The 20,630-nt window shown below is 31.0% G+C and overlaps 10 protein-coding genes across 10 annotated transcripts; 6 read left to right on the top strand and 4 right to left on the bottom strand.

Annotated features, from left to right (window-relative positions):
• Positions 1-58: 58 nt before the first annotated feature.
• CDC20 (ubiquitin-protein transferase activating protein CDC20) lies at positions 59-2,041 on the top strand (the record flags this gene model as incomplete). The annotated part of the gene is made up of 1 exon (XM_064858709.1): positions 59-2,041. One exon carries the CDS (start codon positions 59-61, stop codon positions 2,039-2,041), a length of 1,983 nt encoding a protein of 660 aa, XP_064714532.1.
• A 502-nt stretch (positions 2,042-2,543) lies between these two features.
• SNF4 (AMP-activated serine/threonine-protein kinase regulatory subunit SNF4) lies at positions 2,544-3,512 on the top strand (the record flags this gene model as incomplete). Its single annotated transcript, XM_064858708.1, has 1 exon — positions 2,544-3,512. One exon carries the CDS (start codon positions 2,544-2,546, stop codon positions 3,510-3,512), a length of 969 nt encoding a protein of 322 aa, XP_064714531.1.
• Positions 3,513-4,279: 767 nt separating this feature from the next.
• PWA37_002102 (uncharacterized protein) lies at positions 4,280-6,601 on the top strand (the record flags this gene model as incomplete). Its single annotated transcript, XM_064858707.1, has 1 exon — positions 4,280-6,601. One exon carries the CDS (start codon positions 4,280-4,282, stop codon positions 6,599-6,601), a length of 2,322 nt encoding a protein of 773 aa, XP_064714530.1.
• An 872-nt stretch (positions 6,602-7,473) lies between these two features.
• PBP2 (telomere maintenance protein PBP2) lies at positions 7,474-9,174 on the top strand (the record flags this gene model as incomplete). The annotated part of the gene is made up of 1 exon (XM_064858706.1): positions 7,474-9,174. The coding sequence occupies one exon, from the start codon at positions 7,474-7,476 to the stop codon at positions 9,172-9,174; it is 1,701 nt and encodes a 566-aa protein (XP_064714529.1).
• A 968-nt stretch (positions 9,175-10,142) lies between these two features.
• Positions 10,143-12,392, top strand: SLD3 (Sld3p; the record flags this gene model as incomplete). The annotated part of the gene is made up of 1 exon (XM_064858705.1): positions 10,143-12,392. The coding sequence occupies one exon, from the start codon at positions 10,143-10,145 to the stop codon at positions 12,390-12,392; it is 2,250 nt and encodes a 749-aa protein (XP_064714528.1).
• Positions 12,393-12,733: 341 nt separating this feature from the next.
• TAF6 (TATA-binding protein-associated factor TAF6) lies at positions 12,734-14,782 on the bottom strand (the record flags this gene model as incomplete). The annotated part of the gene is made up of 1 exon (XM_064858704.1): positions 12,734-14,782. The coding sequence occupies one exon, from the start codon at positions 14,780-14,782 to the stop codon at positions 12,734-12,736; it is 2,049 nt and encodes a 682-aa protein (XP_064714527.1).
• A 450-nt stretch (positions 14,783-15,232) lies between these two features.
• DAD3 (Dad3p) lies at positions 15,233-15,589 on the top strand (the record flags this gene model as incomplete). Its single annotated transcript, XM_064858703.1, has 1 exon — positions 15,233-15,589. One exon carries the CDS (start codon positions 15,233-15,235, stop codon positions 15,587-15,589), a length of 357 nt encoding a protein of 118 aa, XP_064714526.1.
• A 287-nt stretch (positions 15,590-15,876) lies between these two features.
• ARC40 (Arc40p) lies at positions 15,877-17,055 on the bottom strand (the record flags this gene model as incomplete). The annotated part of the gene is made up of 1 exon (XM_064858702.1): positions 15,877-17,055. The coding sequence occupies one exon, from the start codon at positions 17,053-17,055 to the stop codon at positions 15,877-15,879; it is 1,179 nt and encodes a 392-aa protein (XP_064714525.1).
• Positions 17,056-17,708: 653 nt separating this feature from the next.
• Positions 17,709-19,772, bottom strand: CUE3 (Cue3p; the record flags this gene model as incomplete). Its single annotated transcript, XM_064858701.1, has 1 exon — positions 17,709-19,772. One exon carries the CDS (start codon positions 19,770-19,772, stop codon positions 17,709-17,711), a length of 2,064 nt encoding a protein of 687 aa, XP_064714524.1.
• Positions 19,773-20,070: 298 nt separating this feature from the next.
• Positions 20,071-20,466, bottom strand: PWA37_002095 (uncharacterized protein; the record flags this gene model as incomplete). The annotated part of the gene is made up of 1 exon (XM_064858700.1): positions 20,071-20,466. The coding sequence occupies one exon, from the start codon at positions 20,464-20,466 to the stop codon at positions 20,071-20,073; it is 396 nt and encodes a 131-aa protein (XP_064714523.1).
• Between the last annotated feature and the right edge of the window lie 164 nt (positions 20,467-20,630).

Genomic DNA, 20,630 nt, shown 5'->3' with positions numbered 1-20,630 from the left:
AAAGATTTCCTCCATCAACTCAACCAATTGCTAATAATTACAGTAGAGATCTATATTGATGATGTTCGAGCTTAATGAGAGGACAACGTTAAGTAAAATTAATCTCAAAAAGATCGAGTCCAAAAACTTAAATAGTAGTAGCAGTAGTAACGACAATAATGCACAAAGATCAGTTCTCTCTATAACATCCCCTACAAAACTAAATATATTAGCTAGCTTAAATCATGATATGAATAAAAATCATAATATTGATTGGAAAAAGACAAACAAATCTAGAGTTAGTAAACAGTCCATATCACTACCAAGGTCAAAGTCTTTAAATTTGACACAAAAGAATTTACTTGGAAAGTTATATAACTCAAGTATTTCACCTTCAAATTCGAATAGTTCCTCCCCAAAGAAATCCATATTTGAAAGACCTAAATTGAACTTAAATGGAGGTAGTGTTCCGCAATTATTGAAAAGAAATTCTTCTTTTTTTAAAGATGATTCAAAAGTATCCATACCATCATTAACCTTAAATAGAACTTCAAGTTTTTCTTATTCTAACAATACTAATAGTTGCACAGCTAGCACAACAAATCATAATCACGACATTGAAGATATTTCTCCTATTAGAACAGACAGATTTATTCCACTTTATCAAACCAATTCTCAAATCAAAATAGATCCTCAATCATTACATGAAGAATTACCCCCGCCAACTGCATCCCCGACTGAACATCTTAGGGCACAAACTAAAGTAGTCTTCAAGGAAAATGTTGCCCAAGCTTGTGGATTAAAGGTAAAACAAAGAATTTTAGAATATTTACCCCCACCACCTGTTGCATCATTTGATAGACAGAGTTATTTAATGAAAAAAAGAACAGCATATAATTTTTCCCAACCAGAAAATGCACCTTGTGAATTAATCAAACTGAGAAAGATTGATACGAGTCCAGAGAGAATTTTAGATGCTCCTGGGTTTCGTGACGATTTTTATTTAAACCTAATGTCATGGTCAAGCAGCAATGTACTGGCATTAGCGCTAGATACAGCTGTTTATATATGGGATGCAAATACAAGTAAAGTCGATTTACTAGTAGATTATAAGACAATCAAAGTAGCAAGTGTTATATGGTCAGATGATGCTATTCATATATCGGTTGGGAAGGATGATGGTAATACAGAGATTTGGGATACTGATAGCATGAAACTAATTAGGACAATGAGATCTAATTTAGGTGTTCGAATCGGTTCACAATCATGGTTAGACGCACTAATTGCTACTGGATCTCGTACTGGTGAAATTCAAATAAATGATGTTAGAATTAAAAATCATATTGTTGCCACATGGGATGACCATGAGGGAGAGGTCTGTGGTTTGTCGTATAAGAGTGATGGACTACAATTAGCATCTGGTGGCAATGACAACACAGTAAGAATTTGGGATACCAGGACATCTCAAGAGTTATGGGTAAAAAGATCCCATATGGCAGCAGTAAAAGCTATAAGCTGGTGTCCATATATGCCTAATGTATTAGCTACTGGTGGTGGTCAAAATGATCAACATATACACTTTTGGAATACTATGGTAGGTTCCAAACTAGGATCAATTAATACAGGCTCACAAGTAAGTTCGTTGCACTGGGGGCAAAGTTATCACAGTAATCATGGAACAATGAATCGTGAAATTGTGGCCACCGGAGGATCCCCGGATAACGCAATTATAGTATATAATTATGATACTAAGTTTAAAATTGGTGAGATTGTGAAAGCACATGATACAAGAATATCATGTGCACAATTGTCTCCGGATGGAACTACATTAGCAACTATTGGTGGTGATGAGAATTTGAAATTTTTTAAAATCTTTGAGCCAAGAAAAAGAGTTGGCAGAAATAATAAGGGTAGTTTGGCTGTTGATGATATTAATTTACTCAGACCATCTGTTACAGGTACAAATGCAACAAGGGTACCTGATTCAGGAGCAGACGGTGGATTAGATAGAAACAGTGACTCTTCTGGTAGATCTAATGCCCATTCTTATTTGATTAGGTAAACGCATCAATTCATATATCAACAGAAAAAAATTAAAAAAAAAATAAACAACAAATAATAGCATTTATATATACTGGCAGTACTGTATATATTTCTTTTATTATCGATTTAACATGGCATAATCATCCATTCAATGTTAATGCATCTCCAAATATCAAATTTCTACTCTCGAAATTATCAGTAATTTCAAGATTTATAATTACCCTCATATTGGTCAAAAATGGAAAAACTTCCAATATGAAAAAAAAAAACAGCCAGTTCTTTTCGGAAAAGAAAGAATATACAAAGGCATTTCTCTAGTATACATTCTTATTGAGTGGTGACTTTAAAATGTTAACATCTTGGTCATTGCGTTCAATTAGCGACTGTCTTTGCTACAAAGCAGTAGGTTTATTTTGTTGTACCTCATTTTCCTTACTCCTATTTCTGTGTTGTTTACTAAGAAACTTAGAGAAAAAATTTGTACACCATTGATAAATCTATAGAGGGATTACTTTATTACAATGAATTCAAACCAGGATTCTGTTGAGAAGATACAAATCGAACAAAAATTGGCTGTTGAATCCATCCGATCGTTTTTAAGTTCGAAGACTTCTTATGATGTCCTTCCTGTGTCATTTCGTCTGATTGTTTTAGATACTGCATTATTGGTTAAGAAATCCTTGAATGTTTTACTACAAAACAACATTGTATCCGCACCCCTATGGGATTCTGAAACTTCAAAATTTGCAGGGCTGCTAACATCTAGTGATTTCATTAACGTTATTCAGTATTATTTCTCTAATCCAGATAAATATGAATTGGTAGATAAATTACAACTGAATGGATTAAAGGATATTGAAAGAGCTATTGGTGTCGAGCCATTAGATACAGCCTCAATACATCCTTCTAGACCACTTTTTGAAGCATGTCTAAAGATGATGGGTTCAAGAACAAGAAGAATTCCATTGATTGATCAGGATGAAGAAACACATAGAGAGATTGTGGTGAGTGTTTTAACACAATACAGAATATTAAAATTTGTTGCTTTGAATTGTAGAGAGACTAATTTTTTGAAAAAAAGCATTGGTGAATTGAATATTATAACTGAGGAAAATGTCAAGAGTTGCTTTATGACCACTCCTGTCATTGATGCAATTCAACTGTTATCACAAAATGGCATAGCATCTATTCCTATTGTAGATGAAAATGGTGTTTTAATCAATGTTTATGAAGCAGTGGATGTTCTTGGATTGATTAAAGGTGGAATTTACAACGACTTATCATTAAGTGTTGGTGAAGCATTAATGAGAAGAAGTGACGATTTTGAGGGTGTTTATACATGTACTAAACACGATAAATTATCCACTATTATGGATACTATCAGAAAGGCAAGAGTACATAGATTCTTTGTTGTAGACAACGACGGCAGGCTAGTTGGTGTCTTATCGTTAGATGATATTCTTAGATACATCCTATTAGGTGAAAAATAAATAAAAAAAGAGATAAAAACTAGAACATTTAATATACAACATAATTTGTTAACTATTATTCTAAAACTGTTCCTTATCATTTGTTATATTTAATGTTTGTACCATGTCCATTTTCCTTCTTCCGCCCTTGCATAATGACGTTTAATGACATGATTTTGTATATATACATGTACATATATATGCATATATATACATATTATGTAAAATAAAAGTGTATTTATTGATTTTATATATGACTTATCTTTATTCCCCCCAGATCAAGAATATTAACAAAAATTTTATGTTTTAATGTTCAATACAAAGGCAAATGTTAATCTCTTATTTCCCAAGAATTCACAAATTTAACCTAGCAAACACGTTTTCCGAACTTTAAACCTCCTTTCCTTCTTCTTTGAAAGATTCATTCTTCCAACTTTGTTTGTATTGGATCAAGCTTAATTCTAAATTGAAGCTATGTCAAAATTGTACGGCAATTAAAAAAAAAGGTTTAATAAGGAGATGAGTCAGAAATATTTCATATTTAAAATATTAGTAATCATAAATAAGAGAACAATTAACCAAACATTTTACTAATGAATACATATATACTAACGTATATATCTATGTTTCAGAAGTAATTGAGCATTCCCAAACATTTGCAAAGTACACAAGTATTGTCCACATATTCAAATTAATATTAATAGCTAATATTCAAATAGGTGTTATTTTAATAGAAAAGCATTAGTGTTGTTTCCTCGTTTACTATTGGTCTATTATATTCTGTTCTTATGGACAAATCAGAAGTGAACAAAACATTGATGTCTCATTATATAAGGCCAAGCACGACAGATGATGACACATATTCATATCCAGTTAATTGGAATGATAAACCAAGCATTAATCAAGTCACTTTTAGAGCCACTATTATAGGAATCTTAATTGGTTCTGCCGTCCTAGTGTCTAATTTCCAATTTGGACTACAAACGGGCTGGGTATCCATGATGTCGTTACCATCTGCTTTACTAGCTGTAGCCTTTTTTAAACAAGTATGGCCATTAATAAGATCAAATGATCAAATATTTACTGATGTCGAAACTGTATATGTACAAAGTATGGCTGTAGCCATTGGCACAGGCCCTTTAACTTTTGGATTTGTTGGTGTGATCCCTGCAATAGAGAAATTCATTACTCCTCAAGAAAGTGGATATACAAGAGACACAAATGAATCATTTTCATTCACACAATTAATTATATGGTGTACTTCATTAGCATTTTTTGGTATATTTTTTGCTGTACCATTAAGGAAACAAATGATTGTTAGAGAAAAATTACCATTCCCAAGTGGTTCAGCTACAGCTGTCTTAATATCTGTTCTTACAGGATCTGAAATTGTTCAAGAAGTGTCTAAGAACGAATTAATTGAAATGAGAAATAGACGTCTACAAGCCGAATGTGCTGAAGTACTTAGGATAAATAATGAAGAATTGAAAAAAAGATGTCGATGTAAAGATTATGGAACGACAGATTTGTTCAAGATGAGATCTATCTGCAACGAATTACTTAGTCAAAATAACAAATCCTCTTCACCTTCTATAACGCCTCCAACAATATTGTTAAGAGAACCGGAAGATTCAACAATTGTTAACAATTTGGAAGAAGAGGAGGATTTGACATACACAGAAAACATCACAATTTTGACGAAGACTTTTTTAATTGCATCTTTTTATACAATAGTATCATATTTTATTCCCTTAATAAGCTCATTACCAATCTTTGGCAATTATTTGTCTAAAACGTACCTTTGGAATTTCCAACCATCTCCAGCATATATTGGACAAGGTATAATTATGGGTCTCCCTACAGTTTCATACATGCTATTTGGTGCAATACTTGGTTGGGGAATACTAGCACCATTAGCGCGTTTTATGGGATGGATCCCAGCAGACGCTGATGTACATGATTGGGATAAAGGTGTTCAAGGATGGATACTGTGGTGTTCTTTATCCATTATGGTAGTTGACAGTGTTGTAGGATTTATTGTAATTACAGTGAAATCTGTGATAAAGTTTTGGTTTATAAACAATAAATCTGAATTATTCAGTAATTTATTGGATGATTCAATGGAATCTATGCTTTTAGAGGAGGAAAGAGCAATAAATATTAAGAGAAGAAGAACTAGTTCAAGACGTCTAGAGACCATCAGGTTGGCTAATGCAGAATTAGAACACGAGGTAGATTCTAAATATCTAGTTCATTGTACTACTGTAATAAGTGGGTTAATAATATCTGCCAGTTCATGTATTGTATTTGTCATATATCTATTTGGAATAGATATAATCCCTGTATACACAATGGTTACAGCATCGATCTTAGCTTTATTCTTATCGATTTTAGGTATTCGTGCACTTGGTGAGACTGATTTAAATCCTGTCAGTGGAATAGGTAAGTTATCCCAATTAATATTTGCATTTATTGTGCCCAAGAACCATCCCGGTTCAGTTCTATTAAACATTGTAGCTGGTGGGATAGCAGAAGCAGGTGCACAACAAGCAGGTGATTTAATGCAAGATTTGAAGACTGGCCATTTATTAAATGCGTCACCTAGAGCACAGTTCATTGCACAACTGATTGGTGGGGTATGGTCAATATTTCTTTCAAGCATAGTATACATCATCTATAATAAAGTTTATAATTTACCAAACGAGGTCATTCGTATCCCAACTGCTGCAGTATGGGTAGATTGTGCAAGACTTGTGACTGGGAATTCCTTACCTGATAAAGCACTAGAATGTTCAATTGTGTTTGGAACAATATTTGCATTTTTATCATTAATTAAGAATTGTTACAAAGATAATGATAAACTAGCACCATGGCTAATGTATATACCCTCTGGTGTTGCAGTGGGCGTTGGGATATATAATGCACCAAGCTTCACCATAGCAAGATTTGTAGGTGGATTAATTTCACATTTCTGGTTAACAAGATACAAAGGTGATTTAGATGCAAAGACTAGATTGATAGTGTTCAGTTCAGGGTTAGTATTAGGTGAAGGTATAATGAGTATTGTTACAATGATTTTTACTAGTTTAGACGTCCCTCGTTGGATGTGAAAAAGAGAAAAAAAAGACATAAAAGTAGTTAATGGAAAGAAAGAGAATACTTGCATATATCTCTACATATATAGATGGATAGACGGAATGTATAGTCTATTTATATAAGATTTCGATAATATTATTATAAGTTTTATTTTGAAAGAAAAAAAACTATAAAATTTGAAAAGAATCCTTTCTTTATCATTAACTGATACGTTTTTATCACACACATACACACACACACGAACGTATTCTATGTAGATTCTCCTCCTTCCCCTTTTTCCTTCCCCTATGTGTGTGTATTTATATACGTTTTCTATCTCTGGGTAGATATCTTAAATGGAATTGTTACCACCCTATCATCTTCCAAGAGCTTCAAAGTGTAAAGACATTTAGAGTTTGCTCCAAGCATGTCCCCCTCCCAAGCCAGAGTTGCAATTGCAGTTGCAGTTGTGGTTGTGGTTGTAGTTGCGGTTGCAAGTTTTGGTTGTTGTCTTCGTTTCTGTTTGAGGAGGAAATAGAGAAGGGAAACACAGAATTGCCAAGATTAAAAGAAAAAAAAAAATAACAAAAAGGAAAAGTCTGCGAGTCCTGTCCTCAAAGGGGAAAAATAGCCAGGGAAACCAGAGAGAAGAAAAAAAAAATTGTTTGCAATTTGCCAAAACGGCTTAGAGTAAATATTATTTGCCATGTTGTTAATATTATGAGGTTCCTTTGACTTCAAAACTTTCTTTCTTTCTTAAGTTAAAAAGAGAAACCTTCCTTCTCGAACACTTCTTTTTGTTATAACTTAACAGGGTTATACATTACCGTACATACTTATTAGAAGCTAAAGTAAAACTGTGCCTTCTTATATTTGCTTCCTTTAATAATTAGTTTGGATCGTGACAATGACAGAAGAAAACAACATTGACAGTCAACCTCAAAATGGCCAAACACAACAATCTTTAAATGGTGGGCTGAAAAGAAAGAATGAGAATGGGGCTGAGGAACAGAAGATCGAGGCTGGTATTAAAAGAGTCGCTTTAAATGATGACAATTCTTCCCCAGTGTCTACTACATCAATATCTAGGCAACAATTTGATACCGAATCTCAAGAAACTGATACAACTAACTTAAATGGTAAGAACAATTTAAATGTTCCAATTGATAATAAAGAGGATAACAATACTACCACTAATAATACTAATGTTACCTATAATAATGATTATGTCTATTTAAGAATGTTATGTCTAGTGAAGGACGCCTCCGTAATTGTTGGTCCTAAAGGTGAAACTATTAACAACATTAAAAGAGACACTCTTACAAAGATTAATGTCTCTACTAATCTTAGAGATGTTCCAGAGAGAGTCTTATTCGTAAGAGGTTCTTGTGAGAACGTTTCAAAGGCTTATTATCTTATCTGTAAATATTTAATTGATCATAAAACAAAAAAAAATTATTCTCCTGAGTCTACTCCAGTGAATGAGCAAGAAGGTCATACTGGTAGTGCTCCAGAAAATAAGGATAATCAAAAACAACAAAATATTGAAAGTTTTGATCATGATCAATTACCCAGTCCTGCTGCTTCAAAACAATCCTCTCAAGAAAATTTGTCCACCACTGTGGAAGGAAGTGATAACCAAAACTCTACTATTACTGTAAATTTATTGATTCCACATTATTTAATGGGTTATGTCATCGGAAAGAACGGTTCTGTATTGAAAGAGATCGAAGGAGAAAGTTCAGTAAAACTACAAGCATCTCCACATCGTTTGTTACCATCTACAGACAGAATATTACGTGTAACAGGCTCACCAACCTCCATCAGTATTGCAACACTTACTGTAGCACGTATAATTAATGCACATAAAGATAAATTAAAAAATAAAAAGACCATCCCCTATCAACCTGGTCTGATGCACTGTGTACTAGGGAAATTCCCATTCATATTTCATCCAAGAATGAGCAACATGACAAATTCAAACAACAATAGCAACAACAATAACAATAATAACACTGTACTAATGACAGCTTCCTCATCTTCCTCTTTGCCGTATCAAATGCCCCAACCTATTATGGGTCCTGTCAGATATCATAATAGTAATAGCATGGAATCAAATTATGAACACCACAACAGTAAAGGTGTCCCAAATATACCAATGGTAATGCTGATACCGTCAATAGACCCACAAGGCGCAGCTGCTACCATGATACCACCTCAAGGGTATATGAACTTACCAACTACAATGGAGTCCAATATTGTATATACAGTTGAGGCCGCTGCTAATGCAACCACTTTTGTTCCAAACATGACTTTACCCAATGTTAGACTTGTAGATAAAACTATTCCAACACAACCAATGGCTATCACAAAACAAAGTCTATATATTGATGAAAATTTTGTTGGTAATGTTATCGGTAAAGAAGGTAAGCATATTAATTCTATCAAAGATACTACTGGTTGTTCGGTGATAATTGCTGATCCTGTGGAAAATTCTGAGGAACGTAAATTAACTATTGAAGGTACATATATGGGTGTGCAAGCAGCTATCATGTTAATTAGTAACAAGATTGAAATGGATAAATTTAACCAAAATAAAACAAAATGAAACATAAAGCTCAAATAAAGATCTAAAATATCCGAAAATAACAATAAACAATAATAAAGAAATTTTTTTTTAAAGAAAAAAAAAATATTTTTATAAAATATTTACTTGTTAATAAACTTAAATAAAATATAAAGAACTATCCAGTTAACCTTTTGTATTGACATATTCCAAAAATAAATTATGAAACCAAGAAGATGCACCATGGCTAAGTATATATTATCTTATATTAGCTACATTGTATTGAATAAATATTTGAATGTAAAAAATTAAAATAAACATAACATATGAAATATATAAATGACATAGAAATTACGTACTTTATGTATTATACTAATATTATATATGTGAATAGAAAAAAAAAGCAAAATAAAAACTATTCTGGCTTAATATTTTTATTTCAACATTTCACTGAAACATGAGATCAATATTAATTGAGCAACAAACCATAAAATAAGTAAATCTATTATATGCATATTTTCTTTTTTATATTATTACCTTGACAGTTTCAATAAATTGTCATAATAAAATGTAATCGTAAGTTATTGAAATTTCACAAAGAATTCTTCTTTCTCCAAAAAAAAAAAAAAAGAATAAACTTTTACAAATTTTCTTTACAAACCCTAAAACTATTTTAGTAAAAAATATATATATACATAAGGATTCACCTAAAAAATAACTGCTAAAAGTAGGGCTTTTCTCTTTTTCTTTCTCTCTTCTGTTGCCCAATGCTTAAATATATGATCAACATTATAGATTATATGAGATGAGATCTACAATAAACAATAATTAGACAGGCCTGACATAAAAAATATGAATCCAATCTTTAAATAAGATATATCATACTTCACCAAAATAAATTAAAGCATTTTAGAACCCTTTAACATTACTATTCGTTTTCACATTCATATATTCATATATCCATATTTTTTTTGTTGTTATTTTGATATTAATAATTATTATAGAGAATTATGGAAAAATGGAACCTTTTAGGTGTTTTAAATGTATTGCCACAATCACTATTGTCAGATTTAGAAATGCCCAAAGTAACACATAGGAATAAAATACCCAAGTATATCATTGATAATATAAGTCGTCTAGATTTTGCTAATAAATACGTAATTAAAGATGATAGTATTGGTACTTATTTTATTTTAGAAAACTACGGCAAGGATAACTACCTTACTTATTATTTTCCAAAATCATATATATCATCATTAACATATTCTAAGCTAGAGGAGAATGTACCAAGTGACAATAAAAATAGTTATGCAAATTACTACAACATTGATGTTAAAGAATTATTTAAATATTGGAAACAAGAACCCGATTATTCTTCTTCACTTCATAGTGATGATGATACTTTAAATATGGTGCCTCCTGATAAACGTACTAATGATTCAAAAGTGGTAAAGAATAAGTTAGATGATCTCTCTGAGACGATAGACACTAATCCAAAGGATTATTTAGAAAGAAAATATTATGAATCCCTTTATTCTTTAAAGAATCCATTGGCATATTTTGTTAAATCTAATCTAGTACGATTTAGAAATATATGCAAAGAAAAATATGGAGATAATTTCATTTTAAATTTCCAAACAATAATACTCAATCTAATACTCCGCATTGATATTTTTGATAAAAGGTATAACAATAATTCTACTTTACTCGAGGATTCTAACTTAAATAGCAGGTATGAAAAATTTGCTAGAGATAAATTACTTGAAGAATATTCACTTTTACCAACTCACTCTATGAAAAAAAGAATAAATGAGGTAGCCACAATTTTAAAAGCAAGAGAGATCAAACTACAGATAATTTTATTACTAGAAATGATCCATCAAAATAGTTTGGATGGGAATTTTAAAGAATTTGAGAAGAATTATAAACCCAAGTTAATGAAACGTTCACTCAATTTGACAAAAAAATCATATATAAGAAAAAATAGATATACATTAAAAGACAAAGATTCAAATATTAATGAATCACAAAAAACTGAACAACTTACAATATCAATTGATTTTTGTGAACAAATCGACGTTTATTTAGATAAATTGGCAATATTGGAGATTTTGCTAGAAACACATTTAGAAACAACTATAAAGACAGATGAAGAAGAAAGTATAGGAAACAAACTCTATCAATATCAAAAAAATATGTTAAATAAAGGACAAGAAAGTTCTTCTCTAGGATTTGTTATTTATGTCGTAATTCCATATTTCAATAAAGTCATTCCTTATACCACCAAATTTATTATAAAAAAGTTGAAAGGTCCAAGTTTAAGAGCTAAAAAACCATCAGGAAAAAGAAATACACAATCAGAATTAGATATGATTAATGAACCTATCTTTAGAGAAATGGGATCTCAATCATCACCATCTGAAAGGGTTTTCTCAGCAACTTCCTTGGTGCATAAAAATAACATGAATAATAAAAGTGCATCTAAACCCAGACTATCTCGTCATTCTTCACTAGTTTCAAGTAGTTTGCTACAAATGTCAAAAACAAATTCTAATTTAAGCGACTTCTTGGAGGCTGAATCTAATATCTCTAAACAAACATCATTCTTAATAAGGACCCAATCTGATTTAGTAATGAATAACTTACAAAAGAGGCAACTTCCAATGTCAAACTTTGAATCTACTACTAAAAGGCAAAAACCTACGATCAATATAAAACAGGAGATTGATAGCAGTTCTACATTATTGTCAACATTAAAACAAGACTCACAGAATATTCAAACGTCTTTCCAGAGAGTAGGAAAACGTAAACCACAAGCATTTAATAATTTTGAACGTCAAGTATCATTCTATGAAAGCTCTTTATGTAATGTTATTGAAGATAATTCAAAAGAAAAAAATAAAAAGAACACTGTAGAAGTTATGGCAACGCCATTAAAGACTTCATTATCTTATAGAAAGTCCCATACCACTATGTTAGGGATAATTGAATCACCAGCAATGAATGAACTTGCCGAACACAAACCAGATATGACACATACCGCATCTAGGGTTAAAGATAATAATAATTCTATAAAGAAAGATAATACTGCCGAGTTTGGTGCAACTCCACATTATCAATTTAATAGCAGTTACAAAAAAAGTCCATTATCCCTTGTTATTGAGTCCCCTAGCGTGTTTGAAACACCAGTTCAAACAAAAGAGAGTGATAGTAAAAAGAACAGCAGTAGGAATGTTAGAAGAAGACTATTTGCCCCTTGATTTATTGCTGAAAATCTATTTGTCAATATGTCCTTCATCAAAAATTCTAATTTGAAAGCTCATAATCGTCAGCTACAGCTTGCACTTATAATTACGTTGATAACACAAAATAATATACCTATATAGCAAATTAAAATATCATTATATAATAATTTACCAAAACTTAAATTTATAGAATAATTAAATGATAATTCTTCCTAGCTGTGGTTAACAATGTAATTCTATTTAATTCATCAATATTTGATTAATAATATAAACGAGTATGTATATATTTTATGGTAATTAAAACAGAGTAGATAATAGAGGTAATCTAACATAGAAACAACAGTAAGCACTTCATATCATTCTCCAAAAAAGATAGCAGTGATAAGTTCTTTAGCATCATCTCTTTTCAATAGATAATAAGAAGTAGTAACACCACAACGTTTGACTAATTTTTCTTTCTCTTCATTGGTTACGATACCGGTTTTTCCTTCATAGATTTCTGGCAAATCATCCTTTAATATACTCAAAGCATTTATTATTGCATTAATCAATATTTCTGCTTCTAATTTGTTAAATTTAACAATATTTGGATTACCAGAATGTTTTTCAAGGTCTTCTAATGTTAAATTTTGTTCATTAAAAACTAATCTGGACCAGCTATAAAGATTACCTAAGAAGAATCTAACACCCTCCGATTCTAAGACAGAAACACCCTTTAAACAACCATAATAAGTACCAAATACACGATTTGTATCAAGAAATGTCTTTAATAAAGTTCTTGTAACTCTTGGTTTTAAAATCTTGTAAATTTGCGGAAATTTTTTCAAAACATAATCCAATAAAGATGCCGCAAAATCACGTAGTGCATTAGTACTTTCTAAATGTTGTTTATATTCATCGGAAATAAAATCAACTTCAGTCTTTTGAATGTGTTCTGCTTCTGGTCTAGTATCCTCTTTGATTTCTTCAGTATTAGTTGCAGGAGTATCCTTGACTTCAGGTACTGAAGATGATTCTTGTGAATCGTTGATAGTTTTGTTAGAATTATCTTCATTTTTATTTTCTACTTGGCTTGAGAAATCCTCAGTCTTAATTTGCTCATTAGACTCTTCAGTAGATGGAACATTCATATTTATTTGTGTTGTTGTATTAGTTTTGGTATCTTTGTTGGATTGTGATTTAAAATTACTAGTATTATTCCTATTCTTTGATATGTCCGGAGATCCACCTAATTTTTTTGCTAATAGTAACGTTAATATAGATGGCATTAACGAATGGATATATGGTTCTAGAAAAATAGACTGATTACTCAATAACGAATAAATCATTTCCAAAATTGTAGTCAATAAATTTAAATCAGATAAATTGTGAGTAATTTGCTCTGCAATAAACTGAATAAAATAAGGGACCAATTGATGTAAACCACTATCTGTTTTTAATGAAGTAAGAGCTGCAGCCTTCATGTGTTGTAATTTATCATTAGCTTCTGAATTTTCTGGTTGCTCTTTAGTCGTTAAAACATTGATAATTTTATCAAAATAAATTTGAAGTTCTTTTGAAAGAACATGTTTAACTAGTGGTTTGACTTCAATATTTTGACCTGGTTTCACGTAGGTTAAAGATTGATTATTAGCATTGTGGGTGGCATTCTTAGCATTAGAAGTAGTGTTATTAGATACTGTCTGTATACTGTTGTCATTTAGGGCAGTCACAATGGCACCTCTAGTAGTTGGCGGTATAGTAGTTCTAATTTCATTTAGATTTGGATTTTGAATGATATTTGGTTGGACACCCTCAATTGCTAACCAATGTGTAGTAAAAGTAGGTAATCTTGGAACTGCAGGTAATGGTTCATTTATCAATTTATCAAAATCAATCTCTTCTTCGTTTAAGTAATAAATTTGTTGACCTCCTGAAACATTAACTCTTGTGAACTCCACATGTCTCTTATCTTCTACAATTGAGTTACCATTTAATGCATTATCATCAGCAGAAATATTACTATTAACTCCTTTATTAGCAACGGTCGTAGTGGTACTGGAAGTCACAGTGGTGGTGACAGTTGTAGATGTGGTGGTTTGGTTATTATTGTTAATGTTGCTGTTAGAAGAGATATTCGACATATTGTTGGAACGTGAAGCAAATACTGTATCATGATATCCATATAGTGGTTCCACATTCAATACTTTTAAAGCTTTAGCAATATCATCTGTTGTTAAGATGTTAGATTTCGAGTGTCTTTTAAACTTGATAGCTTGTTCAATAATTTCTAAAATACGATATTCCACATCCATAGCCAGTGCTTTTAATACATCTTCACTGACATTTTCAAGTCCTAAAGATTCTGCCACATCTTTAACGGTATCTTGAGGAGACCAAATTGTATAGGATTGTGGGTTGGACATCTTCAAATCTAAGCAGAATAAGAAAAAAAGATCCAGGAAAAAAGATAAATGAAACAACGTATGGTATATTGCTCCACAAATAGTATCTAGATAGTTTTGGGGCCTTCTTAAATGAGAGTATACCTATATAAATATGTCAATTATTATATTTCTCTGCACTTTTTTATTGAGAATTATGTATGTTTGTTTATACTTACACCAAAAAAGTTAGAGTATTTATTATTTTTTTTTTCTCTTTTACAAAATTTAATGTAATTTAATTAGAACCAACTTTTAATAGCTAGTTCGTCTAAAGATAAAGTTATTAATGCCAGTTAACTGTTTAAACAGAAAAGTTCTGTGGAAATGGGCAAGCAAACAGCTATTATATACAGTTAGTAATTGTCACACTGTTAGTCTGAATATAGTCGAATAGGAAAGATAAAAGGAGTAAGAACAGTGAAGATAAAAATGTCAGAAAATTCACAAAATATGTCTAAGTTACAACAGGAAGTATTGTCCAAGTATTCGCAATTAGCAGAATCTCTTCATAGATTAGATGTAACAGTGAAACAGTTAAATCAATCAGCGAGGGAAACAAAAGAAAATTCTAATAATGTGTCTGCAGAAGAGATATTGGAGGAGATGAGACAGATCGAGACTAAGATCGGACTTATTGGAACATTATTTAAGGGTAGTGTATATTCTTTTATCTTACAAAGAAAGAATGAATTCAATCTAATGAATAATAGTTCTTCAATACATACAAGCAATAATAATAATAATCAAAATAATATTATTAATAAAGGTGATAATGGTGACAGGTAATTAGGAAAATGATTAGATCTCCTACAAATCATCCAAGTTGAACTTTTAAAAATGACAATAATATTATAATTATTGCGGTAAATAGTTTCATGAAACGTGGTAGTAAATATTATTAGTGCTCCATGAAGTATATATAATATTATGTGTTTATCTAATTATAAATACTAATGGACCTCGTGTACATATATATAAATATTAGATATGATTTATATATTTAAAGTAAAAAGAAAAAGAAAGAAAGAAAGAAAGGATATATAGAATACCAAAGATTAAAACGTCCTGCCAATTCAAATATTGTAGATCACAACTTTCCCATCTAAACCACATGAAGAGACTTGTGTGATTTGACCATTAGATTCAACAAATGGAATTAATCCCACAATAGTATTTTCATGAGCACCTTCTTTTTGTTCCAAAGAAACTTTACCCTTTAAATCTAATTCTTTAAATTTCTTTAAAGCTGAGATACCAAAAGTAGGATTCTCATCATCATTGGCATTGTCATTATTTAGAGAGTTATTAAATTGCTGATTAGATGGATTAGTATTCAAATTGTTGGAAGAATCCTTGAGTATATTAGACACAGCAACTTTGTCATAATCTCTAGAAAACTTCCAGCCTTGTGACGATTCTGAGAACATGGTAGGATGGCAATTATAACCAGCACATAAGATTTCATGGTCATTAACCCATAGTAAAGATTTGTATGGTAAACCATCTGGAGAATTAACAGATTGTAAGGTACCTTGGTAATCCAAAATGTTTAAAGTACCATCATGTGTAACAAATGCTACTTTTTCAACATTGCTACGCCATTGCACATCGTGAATATAAGCACCACCACAATATTGTTCTCGAACCAATGTACCAAATGGAAATTTAGAACCCCATGGAGAATTAGCCATGATTTCCTTTGAATCTAGTCCCTTAATGAAACCTGAAAAGATTCTCATAAAACCATCTGTACCACCGGATGCTAATAAAACACCATTATAGTGCCATGATAAGCTGTTGATAGTGGATTTGATAGGTTTTTTGATGTGTTTAGAGACCCACCAATTATTTTCTTGTTCATAATAACAGACTGCAATGATACGAGCACTGGAACCAACAGCAAACTTATAACCGTTTGGTGCCCATGAGACACATGTAGCAGCTCTATTAATACGTAATAACACTAAAGTTGGTCTATAAGTACCATCACTTAATGGTTCCCAAACATAGGCATTTCTATCTTGAGAACAGGTCACAATTCTACCATGAATAGAGATATCAACTGCTGTAACAGTCTTATCGTGGTTATCCAGAGTTGCTACTAATTGTGGGGTTTTTGAAGCTGGATTAATTTTATAGATAAGACATTTATTTTCACAAGTGATAGCCAATAATGACTTATCTTGGGATAAACAATGTGAATAGATTGGAGCCTTGATCAATTTAAAGATAGAAACGACAGCCTTATCCATTTTTTTTTCTTATTTTGTAATTTTATCCCAATAATAAGGAAATTAATAAGTATATCAGTGGAAAAGAAGCTTTTATGGGTGTTTGAAGATATGTATCAATGTGTATATGTATTATTACCAGGAGACTCTCAACTAGGCAACAATATTGAGTGATAAAATGACTTCACTTTAACAGTGTTGATTGTTATTAGATAATTCTAAATAACGATACAAGATTAAATAACTCAAGTCGTTTTAGATAATCAAGCGACCAAATTCAAGCATAACACTACACTGACCTTATAGCTCCTTAATTTTCCTTCTATGTCTTCTATTCCTTTCTCTATGCTTCAACCTCTCTTTCTCTCTGTTTTTCTTTTTTTTGGTTTTGAATTTTTCTCTTGTGTGATTTTCAAAAATTTTGTATAGAACAAGAGAAATAATATGAGCAGTGAAAACTGGATGATAAATATAAGGAAGGTAAAAGGATGATTATTCCTACAATGATACCTTCCAAAACAGGTTGTGTGATGTTCACAAGAAATCTATATTATATATATATATACACTTGTGTGTGTATGTATATGTTGATGTGACATTTAAACTGTTGTAATGAAGTCTATTTATTATTCCCTAACATCTCATTTAATTTGTGCTATATATACGGAATCATCTCATGCTTTTTTATTGTTAGTAGATTTGTTCTTAGTAGATTTATTTTTGTGCTTTTTATCATCTTCATCATTTTTGTTAGAATTTCCTTTGACGATGTCTCTATTCTTATTTGTAACTTTAGATGTGTCTGTCTTTTTTGGTCCTCTTTGATATTTTTTTTTGTTTAATTTTGGATTATTGCTGGGTTTTGATCCATATGATTCATTATATTTATTAGATATTGATGAATTCTTATTAGTATCTTTATTTTCATCTCTATTCTTGACATAAGATGTTTTCCCAGTCCTGATATTCCCATGGAACATATATCTCTCTTCAAGTATTCTGGCTCTCTGTGGAGACCTTTCTAGCATTCTTGCCCAACCTTCGATTTGTTCATCAGACCAATTAGTTTGATTCTTTATTTTTTTTCTAATGTTAGAACCTCTTTTACTCCTTTCAAATAAGGTTTTATCTTGTTTTAATAGGTCCCATAAGTATGCTTCGTTTTTATCAAAACTGTCTTCTAATGTGCTATTATCATTGCTAGTGTTATCTGGATTGTTCTCATCTTCAAATATAAAAGTACTATCATCTTTTCCAATACCTATTCGTTGAGTAGATCCATTTATTCTATTAGTCTCTACTTCTACTTCGTCGTAGGTGTCATCTCTTTCATCTTCATCATCTTGATACAATAGCTTCAATGTTCTAGTTAATATCTTGTTATTAATTTCATCTGGTACATGTTTAATTATATTTTTACTTTCATCTTTTCTTTTCATGAGAACTAATGGTTTTTCAATCTGTTTGTCATCATCAATGTTATCAATCTTAGATAGGAATTTGCTAGTTCTCGTTTCTTGTGCTTCCAATGTTTTTATCAAAGTAGGATTCTCAAATAACTCATTTGTTATTAATTTAAGGTTATTATCATAATTTGTTAGTAAAAGTATGGCTTGTTTTCTGGTCAAATCAGGAAACAATTCTTGTAAATATGATATATCTTCATTATTGGGCTCATTTATAGATGCTAAATTAGTTTGATCAGATAACGTATTTTGTGAATCATTGAAATCAACTTCAATAGAAGACAATGTCAAAAATGGTAAGTAATTGATTATATCTTTTCTTTTATTCAAAAAATTATCATTCGTTAGGATTGATCCTAACAATGGATAATATAATAGTGTATCAGAATTGGTTATTTCTAAGTCTTCCGTTAAAAATTTAACCAGTTGAGGAACTCTTACTGATAATAGAAGTGTTACACATAATTGTCTTGATAATTCGTTGAAACGACCTTTTCCCTTCGACCACCATAATTCCAGATTTTCTATCCAATTAGGAGTTAAATATTTTTCGGAAAACCATTCTTCCTTTGTATTTGTAGTTTTAGTTTTATTATTACTGCCATTGCTATTGTTATTATTAAAAGTTGTGGTAGTAGTGTTTTCATGATACGATAATAATGCCTGTAACGCCTTTAAATCTGTTCTGTCAAATTTATTTGATTCAATGAGTAGTTTCAAAGATTGTTGTAATTGTGGAATTCTATTGATTTGTGCTCTTTGAACATTAACTGTTGGAACTAATTCACCAAGTATCAAATCTTGAACGGTTTTGGGATTATTAATCACATATAATTTAACTAGATCCCATAGAGTTTCACCAAAGATTTGTAAATATATTAAACCACATGATTTAATGATATAGAATATCCAACTTCTCAACAATTGTAATTGCTCTTTAACGTCTTGATTATATCCTAAACTGACTAATTTCCCAGCTTCTAACGACATTTCATGAAGATAACTTCTTAAAAAGATTCTAAGATGATCTAAAGTGGTCTCATCTAGTTGATCAATCATAGAAATGTTAGATCCGTGACCTAAATTGTTGTCACCTGCCATCAACCATTGGCAATAGTGTACGTATGTTTCTAATATATGCAACCAAACAACAGGATCTTTTTCGATTAATTGAGCTCTTAATGTGTATGGTGGAAATTTCACAATGGGAAGATTAAGAGGCTCATTGTTGTTGTTGATTTCGAGTATTCTTTTTGGTTGTTCAGCCATCATTCTTATTTAAGTTATAATAAGTTGTTGACTCTTATCTAATTTAATTCAATGTTAGATAACAAGTTTTGAGTTACAAAAATGCTAACTTATGATATGAGTATATTTCTATACCACTTGGTAATGAAATTCGACATAACTATAAAGTTTTAAAGAGTTCCTATATTTCCTTAATAATACTTGATTATCTTTTTTTTTTTTTTCTATTTTTCATTTCAAGTCATTATATAAATTACATATACCTAGCTGTATATATAAAACTATACTACACAACTTATATAAATATATATGGTTACACCTGTTATTGAGCCCTCAAACCACGTTGCTCCGCCAGTTTCTTACCCAACTTACCCTTTGTCAATTCTTTGGTAGACTCTTCAAGTCTTTTCTCAGCTGCCAATCTAGCAGCTTCCCTTGGTGACAATTTCTTGGTATCTACCACTCCTGTACTATTTATGTTAGAAGTACTCTGATTGAGAGTATTATTCGTACCAACGATGTTTCCCTTGGAACTTATGGTGTTTCTAGGTTGTTGTGTTTTCTTGTCTGGTTTTTGCTTTGGTTTTGTAGACACAGCTTGAGTTAATTGTTTTTGGTTTCTCACAGTTTGAGCTCTTGACATTGTTATCTCTTTATTATTGAGGTTGTTATTGCTGTTGTGATCAACAGTTTTCTGTTTGCTACCACAGATGCCCATTACTTTTTTTGCTTGAGTATGTATCTAGTTGAATCCTTTGGTTTTGTTTGGTGTGGAGAGATTATTAAATAAAACAAAATTTTGTTCTTTCCTCTTATTGTTTATATTTATTTAAATATATAGATGCAAGTGGGTATCACTTCAGATGTAATGACAATTCTTGT

Source organism: Arxiozyma heterogenica (assembly GCF_036370985.1).
Source record: "Arxiozyma heterogenica strain weizmannii chromosome Unknown scaffold_18, whole genome shotgun sequence".
In the NCBI taxonomy this organism is placed as follows: Eukaryota; Fungi; Ascomycota; class Saccharomycetes; order Saccharomycetales; family Saccharomycetaceae; genus Arxiozyma; species Arxiozyma heterogenica.
This window is presented reverse-complemented; position numbering and strand designations above follow the sequence as displayed.